This window comes from Chaetodon auriga, chromosome 8 (genome assembly GCF_051107435.1).
Source record: "Chaetodon auriga isolate fChaAug3 chromosome 8, fChaAug3.hap1, whole genome shotgun sequence".
NCBI lineage: Eukaryota > Metazoa > Chordata > Actinopteri > Chaetodontiformes > Chaetodontidae > Chaetodon > Chaetodon auriga.
The window spans coordinates 23,754,322-23,774,952 of NC_135081.1; the positions used below are offsets into that span (position 1 = coordinate 23,754,322).

At 41.9% G+C, this 20,631-nt stretch overlaps 1 protein-coding gene across 3 annotated transcripts; it reads left to right on the plus strand.

Moving 5' to 3' along the window:
- The first annotated feature begins 4,545 nt into the window (after positions 1 to 4,545).
- On the plus strand, positions 4,546 to 20,520 carry thrap3a (thyroid hormone receptor associated protein 3a). 3 transcript variants are annotated; one of them, XM_076738020.1, is made up of 11 exons: positions 4,546 to 4,683; positions 10,404 to 10,548; positions 13,379 to 14,287; positions 14,666 to 15,349; positions 15,610 to 15,782; positions 16,076 to 16,187; positions 16,494 to 16,578; positions 17,964 to 18,145; positions 18,279 to 18,459; positions 18,599 to 18,745; positions 18,855 to 20,520. In XM_076738020.1, the coding sequence occupies exons 2-11, from the start codon at positions 10,427 to 10,429 to the stop codon at positions 19,092 to 19,094; spliced, it is 2,835 nt and encodes a 944-aa protein (XP_076594135.1). In that variant the 5' UTR covers positions 4,546 to 4,683; positions 10,404 to 10,426; the 3' UTR covers positions 19,095 to 20,520. The 3 variants fall into 3 exon arrangements, with proteins under 3 accessions (XP_076594135.1, XP_076594137.1, XP_076594138.1); XM_076738022.1 differs by lacking the exon at positions 4,546 to 4,683 and adding an exon at positions 10,145 to 10,305; XM_076738023.1 differs by lacking the exons at positions 4,546 to 4,683; positions 10,404 to 10,548 and adding an exon at positions 12,065 to 12,175.
- Positions 20,521 to 20,631: the final 111 nt, after the last annotated feature.

A 20,631-nucleotide genomic window follows, 5' to 3' on the forward strand; every position in this document is an offset into this window, starting at 1 on the left:
GTCATTGTTTTCACACTGTATACTTCAGATTGTTATTGTTGTTATCTTAATTAGCTATTATTATTATTTCCATGTAAAACCAATTAATGTGCAATGAGCTGATTAAGGATTTTGCTTAATTCCTGATCTAAAAACATCATGTGAAACAACAACTGATAGACTGACTGATTGATAATAGATAATGCTAATAAAGCACTCCGACGGGGTGTATGTGAAAGTGTGCCTGAACTCACAGATGTAGGTCGACATCACACAGTTTATGTCAGTCTCTTTATTGATATGATTCCAAAATGACTGCCGGAACAACATGTACTTTTTGTCATGTTGTTGTGTATGTTATGTACTTTTTGTTATGTTGTGTTGCATCATTTGGAATAAATAACCTCAGACAAATAGAAGCTGCTTTGTCTCATTTCCTGTAGCGTATTGCTTGGTTATGGGCTTTGGCACAGTCCTTTGCTGGCATGTAAAGTTCTGTGTGAGAGTCTTAACTCTGACATTATAAAGTCAAACACAAACACACCACTTCCTGCCTAAGCTGCCTTACATCTTCTAACCACTCGGATATCATCTTTGCCGACATCAGTTGACTTGTTGTTTATTCTACTGCGTCAATTTCCTGGTCGACACATTTTGAATTAATTAAATAAGCACTGCAGAGGCACTTCCAGGATGATCCAGTGGCATGTGCACAACACATTGTGGCCATTTATGGGTGAATGTATTTCCAATGCAAATATACACTGCTGTGTTTGCTATGGCACATTATACCTGGACAGACATGAAGAGATAAGCTTCCTTGATGTCTACATGCAGATAAAAAGTCATAGTGCAGTATTCAAATAGATGGTTCGTGCTACTGGATCAATTTGCAGCAACTACTCCATTCCATGAGTCTATAAAAAAAACAATATAAAAAGTATAAAAATGACAGTAAACATTACATCACTGGGCGAAGCTTCATAGAGCTCGAAAAGCATTAATAGTGTATATCATGCACTGTATCTTCACGTCATTTAGCAGCCATAAGAAAGAGGCAGTGTGGGGAAAAAGACTTTCTCTCTTATTTGAAAAGACGCTCCCACCCTCATGCAGACCAGCAATTGTACAGATGATTGTAATGCCACATGAGTCTCAAATTAAGCTTCTGTAAAGCCAGAACAGAAATCTTTCTTATGGCAGCTTTTAAGAATATTATCACCCTGTAAATGTTGTCTGGTCTAAATCAAGATTTATGGCGATCATGAAGAGATCAAAGGCCAAAAGCCAAGAGGATGTCTTCACTTTAAGTCCAGAAATCCCAAAGTATGTTGTTTTTGTAGACAGTGTGGTGGCTATGTCTAGGTAGAAATGATATATGGCAGCCATATTTTTGAATGATATTATACATGTCAGATTTGATCTTTGCATATAAACATGTCAGGATCTTTTATTTGCATTATCAGGATGATTAAAAACGATTTTGTCCCTGGTAGCACTGTGAAATACAAGTGTCTGCGGGTAGACTCTCTTGTTGGCTACTGTGTACTGCAGACATAATAACAAGAAGAGTCCTTTTACGCAGCACATTCCAGGGGAAGGAAAATAAAGTGCAAACAGCAGCTACAAGGACTCTGGACTTTTATGAATGTAGACACATTTATGTTGAAAACAAGCCAGGGAAAACAGAAGAGATCCTAAAATCATGCCTTGGTGGACTCCCAACTGAAAGACACACTTCCTGACTTTCACAAGAAAAGTGTCATTAAGCTTCTCATTAAAACAATGGTAACATGTCAGTGAAATGAGATAAATACTATTAAGGAGAGGCTTCATAGAATAACATATAATTCGATTTAACAATTTGACTTATTTTTGAATTTGTCCTCATCTACTGTTCCTTGCTCTATATGCAGGCTTCGATGAAACAACAATGCCTCAATCTATACCAATGATTCGCATCTGGAAATCTGAACACTTTCATGTCAAACTTTCAAAGATTTAGCATTTTTCCCAGAAATCTATTCTTGGCAGGACGGAAAGGCCTCTGATGCAGATCATGAGCCACTAAAATCCTCCGCTGAAACCCAACCAGTGAAACTACGCAAGTGGTACACAGTGTTTGAATTACGCCGTGGTTTTCGGGAGAGCCGCATTTTTCAGAGGCGGGGGGTGGGAGGGCGCTGCATGCAGACTCGTAAATGAACGTGCAAAAATATACTATCCAAACATTTCGATTCATACAGTGAGCATTTAGCCAGCAACAAAGAAGAAGAAAAATTATTCACTGGAGCAAATTTAAAAAAAAAAAAAAAAAAAATCACTCTCCACAGAGACGTACAGTGCGTTAAAATATGTTACATCACCACAACGCATCACAAACTATGTGGAAATTATTACATGCGAATAAACACACACACTGACCAATGCTTTACTGTGAGGCTATCATGTATTTCAGGAGCCTAAATATATAGGAAATATAAATTAGACCCAACGGCACCAAAAACTGAGGTTTTCTGAGGAGCTCATGTCTCTTTCAGGGGAGTGGAGCTCCTTCATATTTTGGTGGGAGAGCAGCAGGGACTATAAATTTATGTAATTTTATATGGCTCATCATGCAAACAACTTCAAGGTCGCATATACAAGTACTCTGTAACACTGTTAGGGTACGAATTCATACTCAATAACATTTACATTTCTTGTTGTCTGGTTGTTCTGTGGTTTAGCTGCAGCTTACGTCATTTCAGCTCATTTCACACGAGAGGAAGTGGTACTGACCTGCCGTCACGCCCCAGGCTGCAGGAGAACATGCAAACTTAATGGAGTTACACTGCATGTTTTAAAGATTACTGCTTTTACTCACATGAGGTCAAACAGCAGCAGATGACAGTTGATGCTATATCTGATATTTATTGCATCAACCCACAGACAATCGGAAACTGTTCATACACTTTCCCAGAATCAAGCACTTTTTGGGGAAGTGAAATCATCAAAATTTGAAAATTCATGCCAAAGAATGATACCAAAGATAGTTTGTTAGAGCTTGACTCACGGCTGGAATAAAACACAGTTCAAAGCAATTTGACTTGAAATGGTCGTTTAGTGAGCTGTTAAGATAACGTAATGTTGGTGAAGTCAGTCGTAGGTTAACATTAGCCTGAAGATTTGACAAAGAAATAAACCAGCCATGGTTTTCATGTCCAAGTAGAGGAATAAAATAACACAGTGAATTATAAAACACTCCTTTTAAATATGGCACAGATGATCTGTAACTCGCAAGCATTCAGAGACTTGAATGGATCTAGCGTTTCAGCTGACTTAGTCATAAATACAACTGCAATCTATTAAAAGTTTTCCTTTCATTGCCAGTCAGACGCACTTTTATCTGTTTTGATGAAACTGCGGTAGGCATATTCAAAACAGGATTATCCACAGCTCAGTTGATTTAATCACAAACAATCACACGCCAATATTGGGTAATACTATATTAGCTAAGCCCACTGCAAGCATTATTTCACGTACACATTTGCCCCTTAAAACAGGTGTCAATGGGTGGAGAGTTCAAGTTTTTTGGCCTCAGTTGGTCCTCCAGTGTAACTATAAAATGCATTTGCAGGAATGACCATATAGAGCACAAGAACAATAAGGACGGGGGGGGGGGGGGGGGGACTTCATCTTTTGCATAAAAATCCCTTGTGCTCACCGTGAGACGCAGGTGAAAGATCCAGAAATAGCAAGTAAGTGTTACTGAGTTAACTTACTTATGTCCAATTTATCTGCATGCATCTAGAAGCCATGATGATCAGACAGCAGTGGACAGACATGAAGTAAATTCCCTGCTGAAATATGCACTCAGTGGCCACTTTATTAGGTACACCTGATCTGCCACAAAAAGCCTACTTATTGATGCCGATCATTTTGGTTGACACTCCCAAAGAGGCGTTAATGAAACTGTGTGTGTTAGCACTGAGGTCATAGTCAGTGATGGTGCAGCACTGGACTGCAAGAAACAGCAGAAACACCTCTCAGTACAATGATGCAGTCCACCACAACAACCCGCTTTAATATATTACTGAATTTGCACTGACAATGTCACCAAAAGCCGAGCATTGGGAGTAAAAACAGATGTCATAGCAGGGTCCTTGTGTTGAATTAATAATAAAGTAATAAACCACTGATACAAACAGTATAAATAAAACTGGACTTCAGCGTGGTGACAGGGAACATCCTGTCCAGTAATCTCACCATAGCACCAGAGTGAATGGCACTGTGGATCAGACACAGTAGCTATCCCCAGTTAGCAGCTCCCTCTGGGACTACGGTCGCTGCAGTGTCTTTTCGTCAGGGATTATTAGGCTACCATGACTGAATGATTTCATTATAGGCTTCTTCTCCTTCCAACGCGCTGGTCTCCGCTCGCGCTCACCGCGACGCAGCGGAGGCGTTTTGACAGACGGCGGTGAAGGCGGAAGGAAATATGAACCTCTGAGCCGCACGGAGCAGTCACACCCCCTTCCTCTGAACACCGCAGACTCCAGCACACACACACACACACGCGCACAAACACACTCACACACACACTTGACATAAGCTGGCCACAGCAGCACATACACACGGGAGACCGAGAAGAAACTGTCTTCAGCTCGTTTCTGCAGTATCACACCGTGCAGCCTGGATGTGACGCGCCGACGCTGAACGACAACAGTAAGTAGTTTTTTTTTTCTTTTTCTTTCCATTTTTGGGGCCTATAATTTGATCGACAGTGGAAATAAATGTATAGAAAATTAAGTGTTTTCAGCAGCAGCACCGTGGAAAATGAGGCTTCCAGTCGTTTAAAGGAAAGCTGCGCAGTGCAAGGATATGAAATATTATTTGCCGCCAAACTCTGAAATAACATTCTGGTCAAGGTTTGGTCAGTGAACTGCTTGACCACACAGAGCGATTTAATCTTCAGAAGGGGCTCTGAAAGCTCTCCTGATGTGATTAGTGCGTCTTCCTGATAGATTTGTTAATTTCCCGTATTGATTGATGCGTCATTACGCACACGAGGACACTCCAGGAGGATGCTCGGTCCTTCCCATCCAGGACGTAACCCCGTTCCTCTGATATGCTGCCATTTGGAGTAAAGTGCCTCTCACTGAGCGTAGAGAACATATCTGTGAAGTACGCTTTGAATCCAGCAGCCGCAGCCTTGATGAGCTGGCTGTCAGTCAACACCTGTGTGTTGAACACTGCTTCATTGTTCAGTGATTTCCAAAGGGCATCCTCGGACCACCGGAGGACTGAAGGGGCACCTCAGTACAACGAGATGTTTAATTTCACCAGTTCTAGGACTGCTGTTTTTAGTGGTTAGCCCAATGACAGAATGACTGTTGTGATTGCAGGTTTCACCAAGCTGTCCCTCCACCTCGTGTAAACAGCCACAATCTTGAACCAAGCCTAAAGAAGTCATATATAGCAACAAGAATCATCTCCTAGACAGGAGCTTCCTGTAAATGCTTATCTAAATTGGTTTTGTGGTCTAACGCTCATTTATTTCTGGGGTCCAGTGATATGGGAAAAAAAGTTTGAAAACACTGTCATGCAATTTCCTGTTGAGCGACAGGATCCTGGTTGAGGTTGATCCTCTTTAACAAATACCGGCTACTCAAAAGTTCACACCCAATGAAAAGGTGTGCCCGTGTTTAAGTATGCTGACATCCTGAAGGAGCACTGACACATTTATGTTTGTTTTCACTCTTCTGTGCTGTCTTTGTGAGGATATACAGATCATTTAATCAACCTACTACTCGCATGTGGCTTGAAACTGTTGCTGACATTGAGATATAGTAGATGATGAACACATTTGTGCCATTTCTGCAAGTAACTCAGTGCATGGAATCAACCAGTGTTTCAGCAGAAAGGAAACTATTCTGGTTATACAACATGCCAACCATAATTAAAAACATAAACACCAACCGTGTCTCTGGCTTTATGCAGACTTTAAGGCGCAGGAAAACACGAACAACTGAATGCATTTTGCAAACAGAACTATAACTCAAACCCATACCCAGGCTGTTCCCAGCGGACCAAAATAGAGAGGACCTTCAGCTGATGAGTTCCCTCTCTTATGCAGCCGAGTTCCTCTGACGTGGTGATGACAGACAGCTGAGAAGCATGTCGGCGTGATGATGCCTCGGTGGCACTCGTGTGTGCCATTTTCCAGGGCAAAGTAGCCTCATTATGCATTGTGAAACCGTACAGTGCCAGATGCTACTTTAACAAACTGTTGATTGTTGTTGTAAAAACCTCTTTAAACAGAACGGAGGGATAAAAACCAGCAGAAAACCTGCAGAGATTGGATGCCTTACTTAGCTGCAACTGGGATCATGGTATCATTAAACAAGTTCAATGGCAATCTGAATGTTCTCATCTGTCATTGCACATGATTAGCAGAGGATAGTGTTGCAGGAAATCTCTGCGGGATGCCGTCTGTTTGTCTTTCCAGCAGTTGGAGTAGCTCCCTGAAGACAAAGAAAAGTCAGCTAATACTCATTCAGACATAACCGATTGAATGGAGCTATTCAGAAGTTTGTTTTTTCTTCCTTTAAGAACCAAGGAAGCTGGAAGGTTTATCTCGCCTCAAACAGCGCTGCCAGCGGCTTCGCTATCCATTAACCGCGTCAGCATGTGAAGTGTCTTGAGGGGATCCGAAGGGGGACAGCCACATTTCAACAAGCAAAGATTGTGCCAGTGACAGTTGCTGTGGCTTTTCTGAAATAGCGAGTGGGGTGTCTCTGGGGCACATATAGATAGCAAATGTGATTCCAGCTGCCACTGTGGCATCCCAGTCTTAATGATAGGACAGTTGATTGAGTGGAGTGTTTCTTCCCGTACGCTTTGAGCTTTGTATCAAGTTGCCGGACCATTGTTGATCAGAGCTACTTTTGCTGTTACACAAAGTAAACAGGTGATGAGGATTACACAGCTGTTGCTCTCTACTCCACAGGGAATCTTAATCATGTTTGCGTGTGCATGGTCTCAAACTTCTACCCATATGAGTACCATTATCAGTTAAATTTGATCTTACTATTCAAACCATATTTGTTCACCGTATTCTCTCTGGTTCAGTGTGTTCCGGTTCTTCCCTGCGATTGTTTTCAATCCTACAATGTTGAAGACCTGCTTGTCCAGTTTTGCATGTGGTTCCTGTTACTGTGTTGTTCCTGTTGTCTTTTTAAATAAGGTGACTAATGATGTCCATTAGGATACCAGTTCAAGAACTCATAATGTTTTTTGTGATCTTCAGTTAATTAACATTATAATCGCCAATATTCTCAATTTTATGACAACTCTTTTCATCCCCAAATCACATACCTGATATTGTAAGCATCAGATCATCAATAGCAAAGAGACTCAGCAATACAATTCTAATACTGAAACCAGGAAGACCAAAGTTAGACTTCAAACCATGAAAGGTGTTTTTGAAGCACTGTGCTGTCATTTGTGACGGCATCATGTACAACCCTGATTCCAAAAACGTAGTGACGCTGTGTAAAACCTAAATAGAACAGAATGTGATAATTTGCTAATCTTTTCTGACATAGTCAATTGAAAACAGCACAAATACAATAAATTTAATGTCTGACCTCATTAACGTAATTGATTTTTGTGACTATATGCTTATTAATAACTTGATGCAGCGATATGTTTCAAACAAGTTGGGACAGGAGCAACTGAAGTCTGGGAAAGTAGTGGAATGTTCCAAAAACACCTGTTTGGATCATTCCACAGGTAATCAGGGTCACTGGTCACAGGTGACAGCATCATGATTGGGTATGAAAGGGGCATCCTGAAAGGCTCAGTCGTTCACAAGTGAGGATGGAGCCAGGTTCACCACTTTGTGAACACATGAGGATAATAGTACAAAGGCTCAGGAACACTTTGTGAAACTGTTGCCAGTAAACAGTTCCTTTGCAAATGATTGCTTTCTGCTTTTATTTATGTTTCACGCAGAGTCCCTTTTTGAAATCACGGTTGTAGGATTTGGTTCACAGTTGATAAGGGTAATGGCATTAATAGTAACGTCATTTCAGGGGCTGATAAGCACATGAATGAGGTTGGTCAGTTGGTGAAGTGGTTAGGTCAATGCTGAGATGTGGAAAAGGTGAGAAAGAATACATTAGGGACAAAATGTGATCAACTTCAAGTCCTCAAAAGTTTAGTAAGGCATGTGCGTGCATTGGTGTGCATGTATGTCACTAACGGCATTTGTGTGTGCAAATCTAGTAGTGAGTGATTAAAGAGCAGGCTTACCGCAGCCTTTTTGAGGGGCTGAAATCGCAGTGATTAGGCTGCCGACCACACAGTGCGGAGCGGGGACAGCTGCAGCTGGTTATCAATCGAGTGTTCAGAGAGAGGCAATCGAAACAGATCCCACCGTTCAATCCTACCGAATTCTATACAGGAGGCCTGGACAGTGTTTGAGTGTGTTAATGAAGAAGTCATAGCGTAACAGTTTGCTCTGCTGGGGAAGCTTAAGTCTGTATAGCTGTTTTGTGTACGGTTTCTGCTGACACCTATTTAAAGGTTTCATGGAAACTATTTTCAGCCATATGAAAATGTCTGAAACACAGATGTGCCGGTTTGAAACATTTTATTACATCTATTTTAACAAACTGAAAATAATCTATGAGAATGAAACCTCCCCTCAACATGTTCCCAAAGGGGTTACTTATTTGCTGCATAAAGCAAAATTAAGGAGGTTGTTCCAATTTATTTATGTTTCTGTTTAGCTACCACATGCAGGAAGGGGGCACATCTGAATGCCATTCTTGAAATGTGCACAGTAAGCTAAATTGACGCTCTGTTGAGGCTGGACCGTCAGGAAATTATTCTCCAAAAGCCAAAAACAACACGCTGCCAGGAATGAGGAGAGTGGGAAGTTCATAGAGCACGAGGAGGAGGCGGGGGAAGACGGATCCATTTCAATACCCTCCTAAATAGTAGAAAGGATACACACTGGGACCACCATGTGATAGCGTGCACTGCTTTTGAAATCCCTGTCATGTGTAGTCTGCAATTTCCTCCTTCCAAAGTCCCTGAAGATGACTCTCATAATGAAAGATCAGTTATTTGATCCCTGGCATTTATCGGACTCCGAGGATCATATGTCACAGATAAAGCGCTGTGGACCTTGGAGGGAACTAGATGCTCCTGCTATAGATATGTATTCATAATCTGGGGAGTATACAAGTGAAGCATTAGAGGAGTTGGGAAAAAAAAAAAAAACATCCTTTGAAGTTAAAAGTATACTGAAGCCTGAGTGCACTGAGCATGCCGAGCATCTCTCTGGTAGCAGACTGATAGCAGATCATTAACCATCATTAACCATGAGCACATGTGAAGTGGTGAAGTCGCTGGAGAGAGTAAACCATTCTCTCATTAATCTAACGGGTTGACTGCGACTTTAAGTATTTAACCCTGGACTAGACCAATGTGAGTTAAACAGTAACCAGGGCTTTTAATCATGAATGACAAGGCATATCAAGATAAACAAGTTTTTGTTTATTGTGGTGTAAAAATGCATTTAGCAGCTTTGCATTCATCAAGCTGAGGCCTGTTGTGTTCAGCGAGCGTTTAGTATCTTATGGCCTTTTATTACTTCCTCTAAATGATCATTCCTGTGACATTTTTAGCCACATCTGTTCGTACCTTTAACTTTCTCTTGTTGTGTTCTCAGCGGGCGTAGGTGTAAGTTTTCACTAAACAGAAACAAATGGTGTCGTTCACTGACCAGCAAAGATAGTCTGAGACTGACTTTGAAGAAAGAGAGCACTGACCATGCTGGCTTTCTTTCTTTCAACTCATTTGAAAACTGCGTTGTTGTTCTGCGTTGTTGTGTGAAGACGGTGACCAGAGAGCTGAATCATCACTGCAGCTGATTTGCCACCTTCTACAGGGGAGGAAATTCAGAATGTATGCTCTATCTTACTGATAACTGTTATTTATGTGTTAGTATTTTATTGTGGGTTCAACATTTAAGCAGTCAGATGACTGACCTAAGACTGCCCTCTATGCAAATGATCAGTGACTAAATAAAACTGGATGTGTTCGGATGCCGTACACTTCAACAGATTGCCTTCCTTTTTCACAGCTGTTGTGTGTCTTCACTCAGCTTTTGCGTTACGGTGGCTTTTAAGGCACATCTCGGATGGCTCATCTCTGCTGGATATTATATTTCATGGATTTTCCTCTTCGCTCTCTTTGAATTTATTTTTCGAGCATGATAATTGTTACTTGAGTCATTGATTAATATCCACTCTATGCAGCCGATGCCTTGAGCAGGTGATTAAAGAACCGAATGTCTTTTTACACGTGTATTGTATGCTATCTTACATTTCCTCAAAGTCCTAACTCGGTCGTACAACCCTTCTGTGTGACAGTTTGAGGCGGGCTGGCTGCAGCGATGTCCAGATCCACAAAATCCGCCTCGAGGTCTCGGAGCCGCTCCAGGTCCCGGTCAAGATCCCGCTCCACCTCTCGCTCCAGCAGTCGCTCCAGATCCAGGTCCAGGAAGCGCCGCTATAGGTAGAGTCCGTTTTATGAATAATTCTCCTTTCTGAATGATCTATTGAATGATCCATTACAGAGGTCAAATGCATTTTATTTGATTGTTGAAGAAGTCCTGTGTTGCCAGACCAGACTATTAAACACAAGTCTAATTACTGATTCTTTACTAAGTGAAAGGTATTATACAGTACGTATGAATGAAGACTGCCTTGACTCACCTAATGCTCAAAGTATGAATGACTGTGACCAACGAAGTCAGTTATCATGCCGAAAAGAGAAACTAGCAGCAGGTGCAGAGTGATGCCTGGTTGCGCAGACATCAGTGCTGATCATCCTGCTTCCTGCTCAGCTCCTTTTCCACTCAAACCCTGCCTATTAAATCTGAACTTGTCTTGCAGGACTGCCCGTGCAATGTGCTGGTAAGATCTGACATGGGGAAAAAAAAATATACTGGTAGTTTGTGACAGTGGAAATGTCAACAAGCTGTTCTGCCTTCTGTTACAGTCAGCATTTCCTGTTAGCTTCATATCTGTTGATTTCCATCTGTGAGACCTTGTCTTGATCCTGGACAGGCTCTCATGTGGATTGACAGAGCTAGTGTGGCATTTTAATGGATTTGGGTCTAACTCAAACTTGGAGTCAGCTTCTGTATCCAGAGGAAATTGATGTTTGAGAAAGAGTTTAGCTGCCAGTTAGTGAACTTACTCAAGTTAGAGTGAATATTATTGCAGTTTGCATTGCATGGGAAAACATTTACATAGTAGACGACCTCAGTGGCATATGAAAATATTTCATCAAGGGCAGCATTTGTTGTTGGCCCCTTTGCGTAACTAAAAATGCCCTGGTTGTTGGGTTATCTGTCGACTATGGTGTGCATTTGGCAGAAAAAGTCAGGCTTCACTATGCTGCCTGTTCTGTTTCTGGCAGAATGACTGTGGCACGGCAATAAAATGGCAGGGCGGCTCGTTTCCTGGCAGTGTCGCAGCACATATTAAAGTTAGCATAAAGAAGAGACATGGAAGGAATCTAATGGTTTGGTCTGCCTGAGCCCACCTATCACATGTGCAAATGGGTTTGTGGTCACACCGGAACTGTACAAGCCTGAATGCACACATTTGCATAAGTTGTATTTAAACACACTGTGAATACCACAAAAAAGCAATGCACACACAGAAATAATCCATTTCCCTACATATTTGGGCCAAAACATCCCCAACATGAAGAAAGGTCTGATCACTTCAAACAGAAACAGCTTCAGTGTGGAGCTTTTCTTGAATTCCCCTCTCACATTCACCATCTTTTGCTTTTAACACTACCACCTCAGTGCATGTGTCTAATAAGTAAGAGTATATCTGTCTGACCACACTAAATTGTTGATATCTGTAGTATTTTGCAGTCAGAACAGGAAATAGTGTCTAAATGATGCTTTTATAAAGCCTCAGCAAACTGGCTGAACAGTCCATGTAGCTGAGTCGAAGGATTCCAGCAGATTTTTTTCCCTCCTCATATAGTCCATGTGACTCTGTGCTCCACCAGAGCTAGCCAGAGGAGATGTAGTATCTGTAGCTCGCGCTGTGAGTGTGCAGTGCTGCTCAGTGCGCTGCCTTCTTTAATCACGCTGAATTCCAATGAAAAAACACAATAGGTGAGTCCTTTGCTGCTTTAGCTTTTTGAGATGGCTTTCAAATGTGTTTGCATGGGGCTTGATTCTGCTTTGCTCTGTCAGTTTAGAGTATTTTTGCAATATACGCTTGACTTTGCATGTGCTTGGAAATGTCTGAATATACCTGGGCATTTCTGCGGGTCTCTGTATTATATTAAAGAATCTTAGAGGGAAACTGGCTTTGTATTTATTGACAGTTGGTGAAAAGTTGCTGAAGATGTAGTTGCAGAGAAACTACTTCACAGAACAATACAGAACTAGTTTGATGTCTACACCAGATTTGCTGCATTCATAATGTCAAAGAGGTCAGTGGAGAGTTTGGATGTCCTGTTGACATGCGGTCTTGCTTTAAAAGAGCATGTCAGGCTTATTAAATCTTTGATTTGACAAAGAGAATATACTGTACCATGGTGTTTAAGGTTCAGGCTAGAGAACGACGCGAGGCTTTTTATCAGCAGTGCAGCAGAGCCACCGTGTGGACGAGTCTGATCCTGCAGCCTGGCTCAGCACCACACTGTGAAATCTCTGAGTCTCCCCATGCAGTGCTCCTTTGTGGCCTCCTACAGACCGACATGTGTTTTACCAACTCCAAATGACATGGATTATGGATTATGGATGCAACTGCATATCTGTGTATCATGTGTTCTGTGGTACTGTATGTCTTTTCCATATGTTAGACTGATTTGCTTGTTACACTTGGGAGTCTTTGAAAGAAAATTGAACAAACTGGTTTAAGTGACAATCTGCTAAATTGCATTTTTTTTTGTTTGTCATCTTGCTGAATTTTGGTTTTATGAGGTTATCCCTGTGGTTTTACTCCCCAAAGATTTATCAGTGAAACAGTTTGTATTCCTGTAACACTGGTGTTATCATTGTCTATTCAGTCAGCACCAAAGCTTTTAAATACTGACCAGACTGAAATGATATTTGTTATGTTATGAGAACACATGCAGTGGTTGTGTATCTATGTATGCATCTGTGTCTGTTCAGCAAGTGCTGCATTTTGTTGAGACTGGATCAGAGAGATGTTATCTCTATGTTAAGTTTAGAGGCTGTGATTTAGAGCTTCAGGTAGTCTTGTATTGGATTGCATTACTTTTTTTTTTTGGTAGGAACCCTTAAAACTACATTTGTGTTAAGTGTCCATTAGCCTTAAGTATTAATTATGTGCTTTTCTCCCCACAGCTCTAGGTCTCGGTCACGGTCAAGATCTCATTCTCCATCTCACAACCGGGAGAAGAAATATCAGAGGGGATACCAGAACAGTCGTGAGTTCCGGGGCTACCACCGCGGCTTCCGGAGGCCATACAACTTCAGGGGCCGAGGGCGGGGCTTCTTCCCACGTGGACGCTACCAGCGTGGTGGTGGGGGTGGTGGCTATAACAATAACAACTGCCGCCCCAAATGGAAGAACTATAAGCAGAACTACAACCCTCAAAAACAGCAACAACAGCAGCAGCAGCAGCAGCAGCAGCAGCATCAAAACTATTCACGAGGACGATTTCACAACCTCCAGAAACGCTCAGGAAGCCCCCCTCGTGGTCACTCTCACCACTCTGACCGATCATCCTCGCCATTATCCAGACACTCACAGCATTCTTCCTCTTCCTCACACTCCGCCTCTCCCAAAAGCAGGCAGGCCTTGCTGCCGACTAACCAAAACTCCAAAGATGTGAAAGAGGAGCTTTCAGCCTCCAAGGAGGTCCAAAAGGGAGGAGGGGGAGGTGGGGAGCCAGTGGAGGCTGTCGAGGTGTTGGCAAGAGATACCAAAGAAGGCACAGGCAGTGGGAAAACTGAGGGGAGCTGGCAGAGCCTGACAGCCTGCAGCAGCAGTCCAGAGAGAGCAAGTCCTCTGGCAAGCTCTGCTGTTATTGTTGGTCAGAACAGCCAGACTGGAAACCAGTCTAGTTCCTCCCCTAAAATCACCAATGACATCAGCAATGGCACCCTCTCCCGGCAGACAGTGTGTAGTTCACCCTCAACAAAAAAACTCCCACATGAAGGTCTAAATCCAATGCTTTCCAGCTTTGACTTCTTCTCCAACGAGGAATACCTGAATGGAGATAAAACAGCAATCTCCATCGCTTTTGGAAAGTAAGACTGATTTTATTCTTTCTCTCTCAAATTAATTCTGACATTATTTTAATAAACTATGCAAAGGTTTTCTCATGTCTTTTTTAGACCAAACAGTCAGTTTATGTTGGGATTTGCTTGACTTTGCAAGCTTAAGCTTAAGCGAGGTATTTGGGGAGATTCACATTATTTTCCTTGTGTTTCATTGAAATTCCTCATGTTTTTATGTCCTTATTGTCATTGATAAACTGCTTACCAGACACAAAATGCTCTGTTTTTTTAGATGTTGAGGCTCTAATGTGGCATCTTATTAGAAAATCAGTAGGTTTTCTGTGAGTTTAATTATTGCCGTTGCATGTCCAGTTAGATGCAGCTCTTTATCTCTTTGTCATTGTTTAGGTTTTTGGAGGAGCAAAATAAAAAAGCTAAATCTTGGGAAAATGGCAAGACCACAGAAGCCGATGATGTGGATATGGAAGAAGGAAAATTAAATGGCAAAGCATCCACAAATATCTCTGACTCAGTGCCAAGAAAGTACAAAGAGGCCATTGATGGTGAAGTGTCTCTGAACAGCTTTTTGAAAGCTTCTCCTTTTCTGTCTGCTGAGGAAGAGGAGGAGATGATAGTCAAGCCTCACTCAAAGCCACTTCACAACGACCGGCACAATGGGGATGAGTCCTCTAAGCCAAAGAGCAAGGTCATTCACTCAGCCCCAGAAATGTTTGAAGAATGCTTTGGCAAATGGCAGAACATGGCCTATTCACAGGTGGCCAACAGTGACCTTGACGCTATGGTAGAGGACATATATCTTTGCAGAAAGCAGGATAAAGCGGCGGCCATTGCTGCTGCCCTCGCCAAGAGGGAGTTAGCAGGGAAATTTGAGGAACTGTCCCCGGATATGGGTGGCAAAGCCAGGAAAATGGTAAAATCTCCCTCCATCTCATCTCCTACACCACCACCGAGAAGGAACTCTGACAGAGAGATGTTTACGATCAGGAGTGAGGACTCACCTTTCATGTCCTCGAGAAAACAGGAAGCCAAACTAAATGTCAGAATGGACTTCCTAGGAGATAACCTGATAAGGTGAGCGTCATCATCATCACCAGATCTTTCCTCAGTGAGCCAGAAGTCATGTCAGTACATCCAGCGGTAGACTTTGCAACAGTAGCATCACTTTTGCTGTAAACTGATGACTTCTTCTCTAGAAAAAATGCCTCTTCTGTAATGGTTTTGTTGTTTGAATGTTGTTTTATCTGATTGTAGAGCAGAGACATCTGTTTTTGGCCGATTTTGGATGCAGAAGAGCATACAGACGATGACAATGTTCATTTTGTCACTTTCAGCTCTTCTGAAATTTTAGCTGAGGAGCGACAGTTGTCTCAGGATCTTGTGCAGTCCTCAAAAAAGGGTCAGGAGTTTCGCTCCATCTTTCAACATGTTCAAAATGCTCAGTTACAGAGGAGTCCCTCTGAGCTGTTTGCTCAACACATTGTCACCATTGTTCACCACATTAAAGGTGAGTGCTCCCTTGTTGTCCTCGAATATACTATATACTTTTCTCATTTGTTGACATCACACTACATGTTTAATAAGCTTTGGCCGTAAAAGTTACTCAAGAAATGAACTTTTAACCTTTCAAATTAGTGAAAAACAACTTGCTTTCTCTGTAAAACAAAGCCTTCCTGGTGTTTCACCTCCCATATAAAATACTATGGCACATGGGGATGTTCAATTCAGCATGGCAGTTGGATAAAAGACTCTAGAACTACAAACAACTTTAACAGCGATTTTTACTGTCTCCCTGTACAGCTCAGCACTTTCCGTCTTCTGGAATGACTCTAAACGAACGATTCACCTTGTACCAAAGACGAGCCGCAGAGAAGGAAATGATGAAGCCAAGAAAAAGCCCAGAGATACACAGGTAGAGTCGCCTATTGAGTGACCCTCTCACCTTCAGTGTGCTGTGGCTTCACCTCCTCTTTTAACAGATTTCAGGTATTTTTCTCACCTTTCCTACCTGAAAATCCACAGACTATCTTGGCTTGTTTGTTCTCATGCTCGGTGGAGGTCAGTTTTATTTTCCCACCAATTTTTCTTTTCTTTTTTCTGTTTTATGTTGTCTTTGCGGTTCAGCGTAGCTCACGGTTGGATGTTTTGGCACTTGTACTGTGCTTCCTGTGCGATGTGTATTTAATTATCATGTCTTAAATGTGTCTCTGTCTCACAGGAGAATTGATGTTTCACCCAGAGCTTTTAAGAAACACTCTCAACTTTTTGAGGCGATGAAAAGCTCAGAGGATGGCACTTACAAGGTGACTGAACATTTTGCAGTATGAAGTATGTTGGAAAACAAACAACAGCAAACGAGTGAGCAAGCCAGATGCCTTTAGACTGCACTCTTAAAGCCTGTGGCTTTCCTTGAATGGAGATGCACAAAGTCTAAGAAATGCAAAATAAGGCACTTTGACTTTGTTGTTTGTTATATATCGCCTTCACACATGATTAGACTGTGGGCACAAGCCTGACCAAGGCTAATGAATCATATAAGTTCAGAAATGGAAGCCACTGTGCCAAAGGACTCTAAGCAATTGTCTTCGTAAGTATTCTTTCAAAAATAAGGAACGGAAATAACCAACAGCAAGCACTTTATGCACCTGTGCTTATATTTACATGCTTTCTGAGTAAACCCTTATAATTTTTCTTTATTCATGCGCATGGAAACATACTTTCAAGCCTTTGTAAACACGAAGCACATATACTACTAAATACATTAAACTGAGTAAACTTAAGTCAGCATGAGCAGCCCTATCTTCTTCCATTGTTAAAGAACCATACTAGTGGTTTTGCCAGTCATACAGTACCTTAACAACTACTCAGTACATGTACTTTACAGTGGCTACCAGCTACTGTTTCCCAAAGCATACCTCAATGTTTTTAGATTGGCTTCCCACCTTCCAGGCAGCTATTGCTATCAGTTCACAGTTACAGTATGATATCAACTGTTAGTGACTTGAAACTTGTTTGAAATAGGAAATACATCACTGAGCACTTTCAGGGATGGTTCTGAAAACACCTGGTTGCCGACACCTGAAAGCACCATGTTGGCTCTGATGTTCAAAGTGTGGGAATCAGCTGCTGGATGTCACGTTGCACATGGAAGACAAACAAGCAAGGATGATGTGAAATATGCTGGTGCTGGTTGTTGCAGCAGTGCTTGCAGCAGCCCTGGATTGTGGACTTTCCCACAAGCATTTGAAGGCACCAGCGAGGAGGTTTTCAAAACACACTCTTCTGATGGTTGACCTTGCAGTAGTTTGACACGAAATAAAGCTGCCTACATGTTGACGTGATGGATTGCCTATCTGAAACAAAGTTTTTTTTTTCAAGTTGATTTTCTTCCTATATTTAAAAAGCTACCTTGGAGGCAGAAAAATCTAAAAACATATGCTTTGGAGAATGGTTCAGATTTTTAGGTAATCCTAAAAACATGCAAAACTACTGGTTTGGCACTTTAAATGCACCCGAAAATTCACTTGGTTTTATTCAAGCCAGCTGGCTTTTACCCAGGACCTTCCCCCTTTACTCATGGACCTCACTATTTAGATTACAAACCAGCTTCGCTGAGAGCAGACTGGTAGGACCTACATGCTAATCCAAAGTCTGTCCACGACGTTGTTTTCTGTTTTGATTTGCTCAGGATGGCGGGGAAAAAATGAAGGGTGATCCAATGGACCTTCGTTTGGATATTGAGCGCCGTAAAAAATATTCCACCCATGAAAGAGATTATAATCAGGATCGGGGGAGAGATACGGCAGATTCCCCAGATTCTAGTAGAGAGAGATCTGTGGAAAAGTACTCCAAATGCCACGAGAGATCAAAGTATGTGCAACTGCCCTGTGCTGCCCTGTACTGTTTAAAATCATCTACAAATACACTGAATGCTGTCGTTCTTCTACCCTGTTAGTAAACAGTTCGGCGTGAACGATTTTGCATGTGCCATTTCTTCCTTTAGGAAAAGTAAGAAGAAGCGCTCTCGCTCAAGTTCATCCTCATCCTCCTCGTCCTCCAAGTCCCAAAAAGAGGATGTGCCCCATGACAAGTCTGATCCCAAAGATAAAGGCTTTAACAGGGCCCAGCTGGGTCAAAGGGAGTCACCAGGATCAGCTGAACGAGGAAGGCCACGTGGAGGTTTTGTAAGTTTGACGAAGGATGTTGGGTTGATGGAGGAAAATGGCTGTGTTAAGATAAACTGTATATTCTCTTTTCACAGTGTGACGTGTGTCAATGATTTTGCTGCTTTTCAATTCTTTGTCTTTTTCTCTCTGATTACAGCAAGTCCGGATTCGTGGAAGGGGCTGGAACAGAGGCAATTATCGGGGAAACTACTCGCATAGTAACAACATGCCAAACATGGCAGCGCATCCCAAAAATGAAGACTGGGACCCAGAGTACACTCCCAAGAGCAGAAAATACTACTTGGTAGGGTTGATCTCCTTCCCATTCATGCCTCCAATCTCTGTTTTAATTAACCGCATGCCGTCGTTAACTCAAACCTGCCTTGACACACCTGCACCCTTTTCCCCGTCAGCACGATGACAGGGACGGGGAGACAGAATTCAAGTGGGTGGACAACCGAGGGCGTGGACGAGGAAGCTTCTCGCGTGGAAGGGCACGATTCATCATCCGCAAAGCCACTGGGGGCCCCAACACCAGCAGCCCCAAATGGGCCCATGACAAGTTCCATGTCAACGGGGAGCAAGGTGGCAAACAGGAAGAGGAGACAGAACAGGACCACGAAGAAGGAGAAACTGATGGAGAGCATACTTGAGCAGTGAAGCAATGTGCTGAAAATCTTAAATGTTCCTCTGTGTTATGATGGGATCTGACTCAGCGATTTTATCCACCACTGTGGATTCAAAAATGCAGATTAAAATGTTTAAGACTCAGCTATCACTAGGAAAACCTTTATGCTTTAATATCAGCGCAGGATACTCACTCTGACTTGACGTGACCATTTCCCACATGAGGACACAACTCATAACTAGTAGAAGCACTGTTTCAGGGTGAACTGCTGTTTCTCAAAAGAATTTGGTTTTGTGTTACTTTATTCTTCTGCTTTATATGGTAAAGTGAAATTTTCAGTGCAACATTTTGGTAGGTTTTACACTTTTCTTGTGAGAATGATTAAAAAAAGACTCCTTAATGACACATATTTTCAAGTTGCGAGAGAAAATCACACCTTAGATTAAATCAGCTTGTGCCTTATACTCGAAATGTTTTGTGAGTGGGCTTCACGATAAATAGTTGTACTGATAAATGCATTAAAATTGTCTCAAATCAGCAGAGTTTTTAAAAAAGCAGGCTTGTTGTTTTGAGCTGTGGATGAAAATGACACCAGTAAGCACACTGTAGTTCATGTTGACGTTGCAAACATCACTGTTTAACCACTTCGGTACTCTACAGATGACCCTGATCTGACAATGGGACCAAACTGTATGGGGTCAAAGGTAGTTCTTTATGCTACATTCAACAGATCTGCAGTACTAGCTGGCAGCATAGAAGACTATTACGAGGACAGTTGTACATTTAATGTTTTTCTTTAAACGTTTTGCTGTCAAAGATTTCTATACTTTGCAGTAGCTCTCTGATTGATCTTGGACACCACTCACCAATGTGTAATATTGAAGTGATTATACGTTTTCCTCCAAAGACACTCATTGTAGTTTTTGTACCTGGCTTGGCACGATTTTGACATTGTCTGTAAAGGAGAACATGTTCTTACTGTCATAGATTGTGATGTGTTTTTCTTTTTCAAACTTTTCTCCAGCCAACGATGATTTAACTGGTTATGTATTTTGTGTGAAACTGTGTCAACATTGTGGTAAGAGAGCTTCAAAATGAGTGTGATCTTTAGTTTGTAAGAAACAGAAATACAGGGTAGTTTGTGGGACAAGGATTACAGTATGTTTAATCATAGAATAAGAAGGTTTTTTCAGTGCATATCTCCAGTGATTTTGTTCTTTAAGCCGAGGATTAGGCTCGTGTCTTTTTGGCAAACTGTCCATACAACTGAATTACACAATTTTTGTGCCTTGCTGTGGGTGCGCTGGTCTTACTTGTACAATACTGAGATTGAGATTCACATGTAATTGTTTAATGGTCACCTGCTTGGGGATTACTGCATTTTTTAAATAGGTGTTGTTACTGTTTTTTTTTCTTAGAGACTGTAAATTAAAGAGACACTGATTACTTTAAATTTTGCCTCGATGCATCTTTTGTTGTGATGTGTGTCTGCCAGTTTGCAGTGACACCAGAGGGACACTGAACATGCGGCCTTGTTTTCTCCCAGAAACACTGCAGCAATT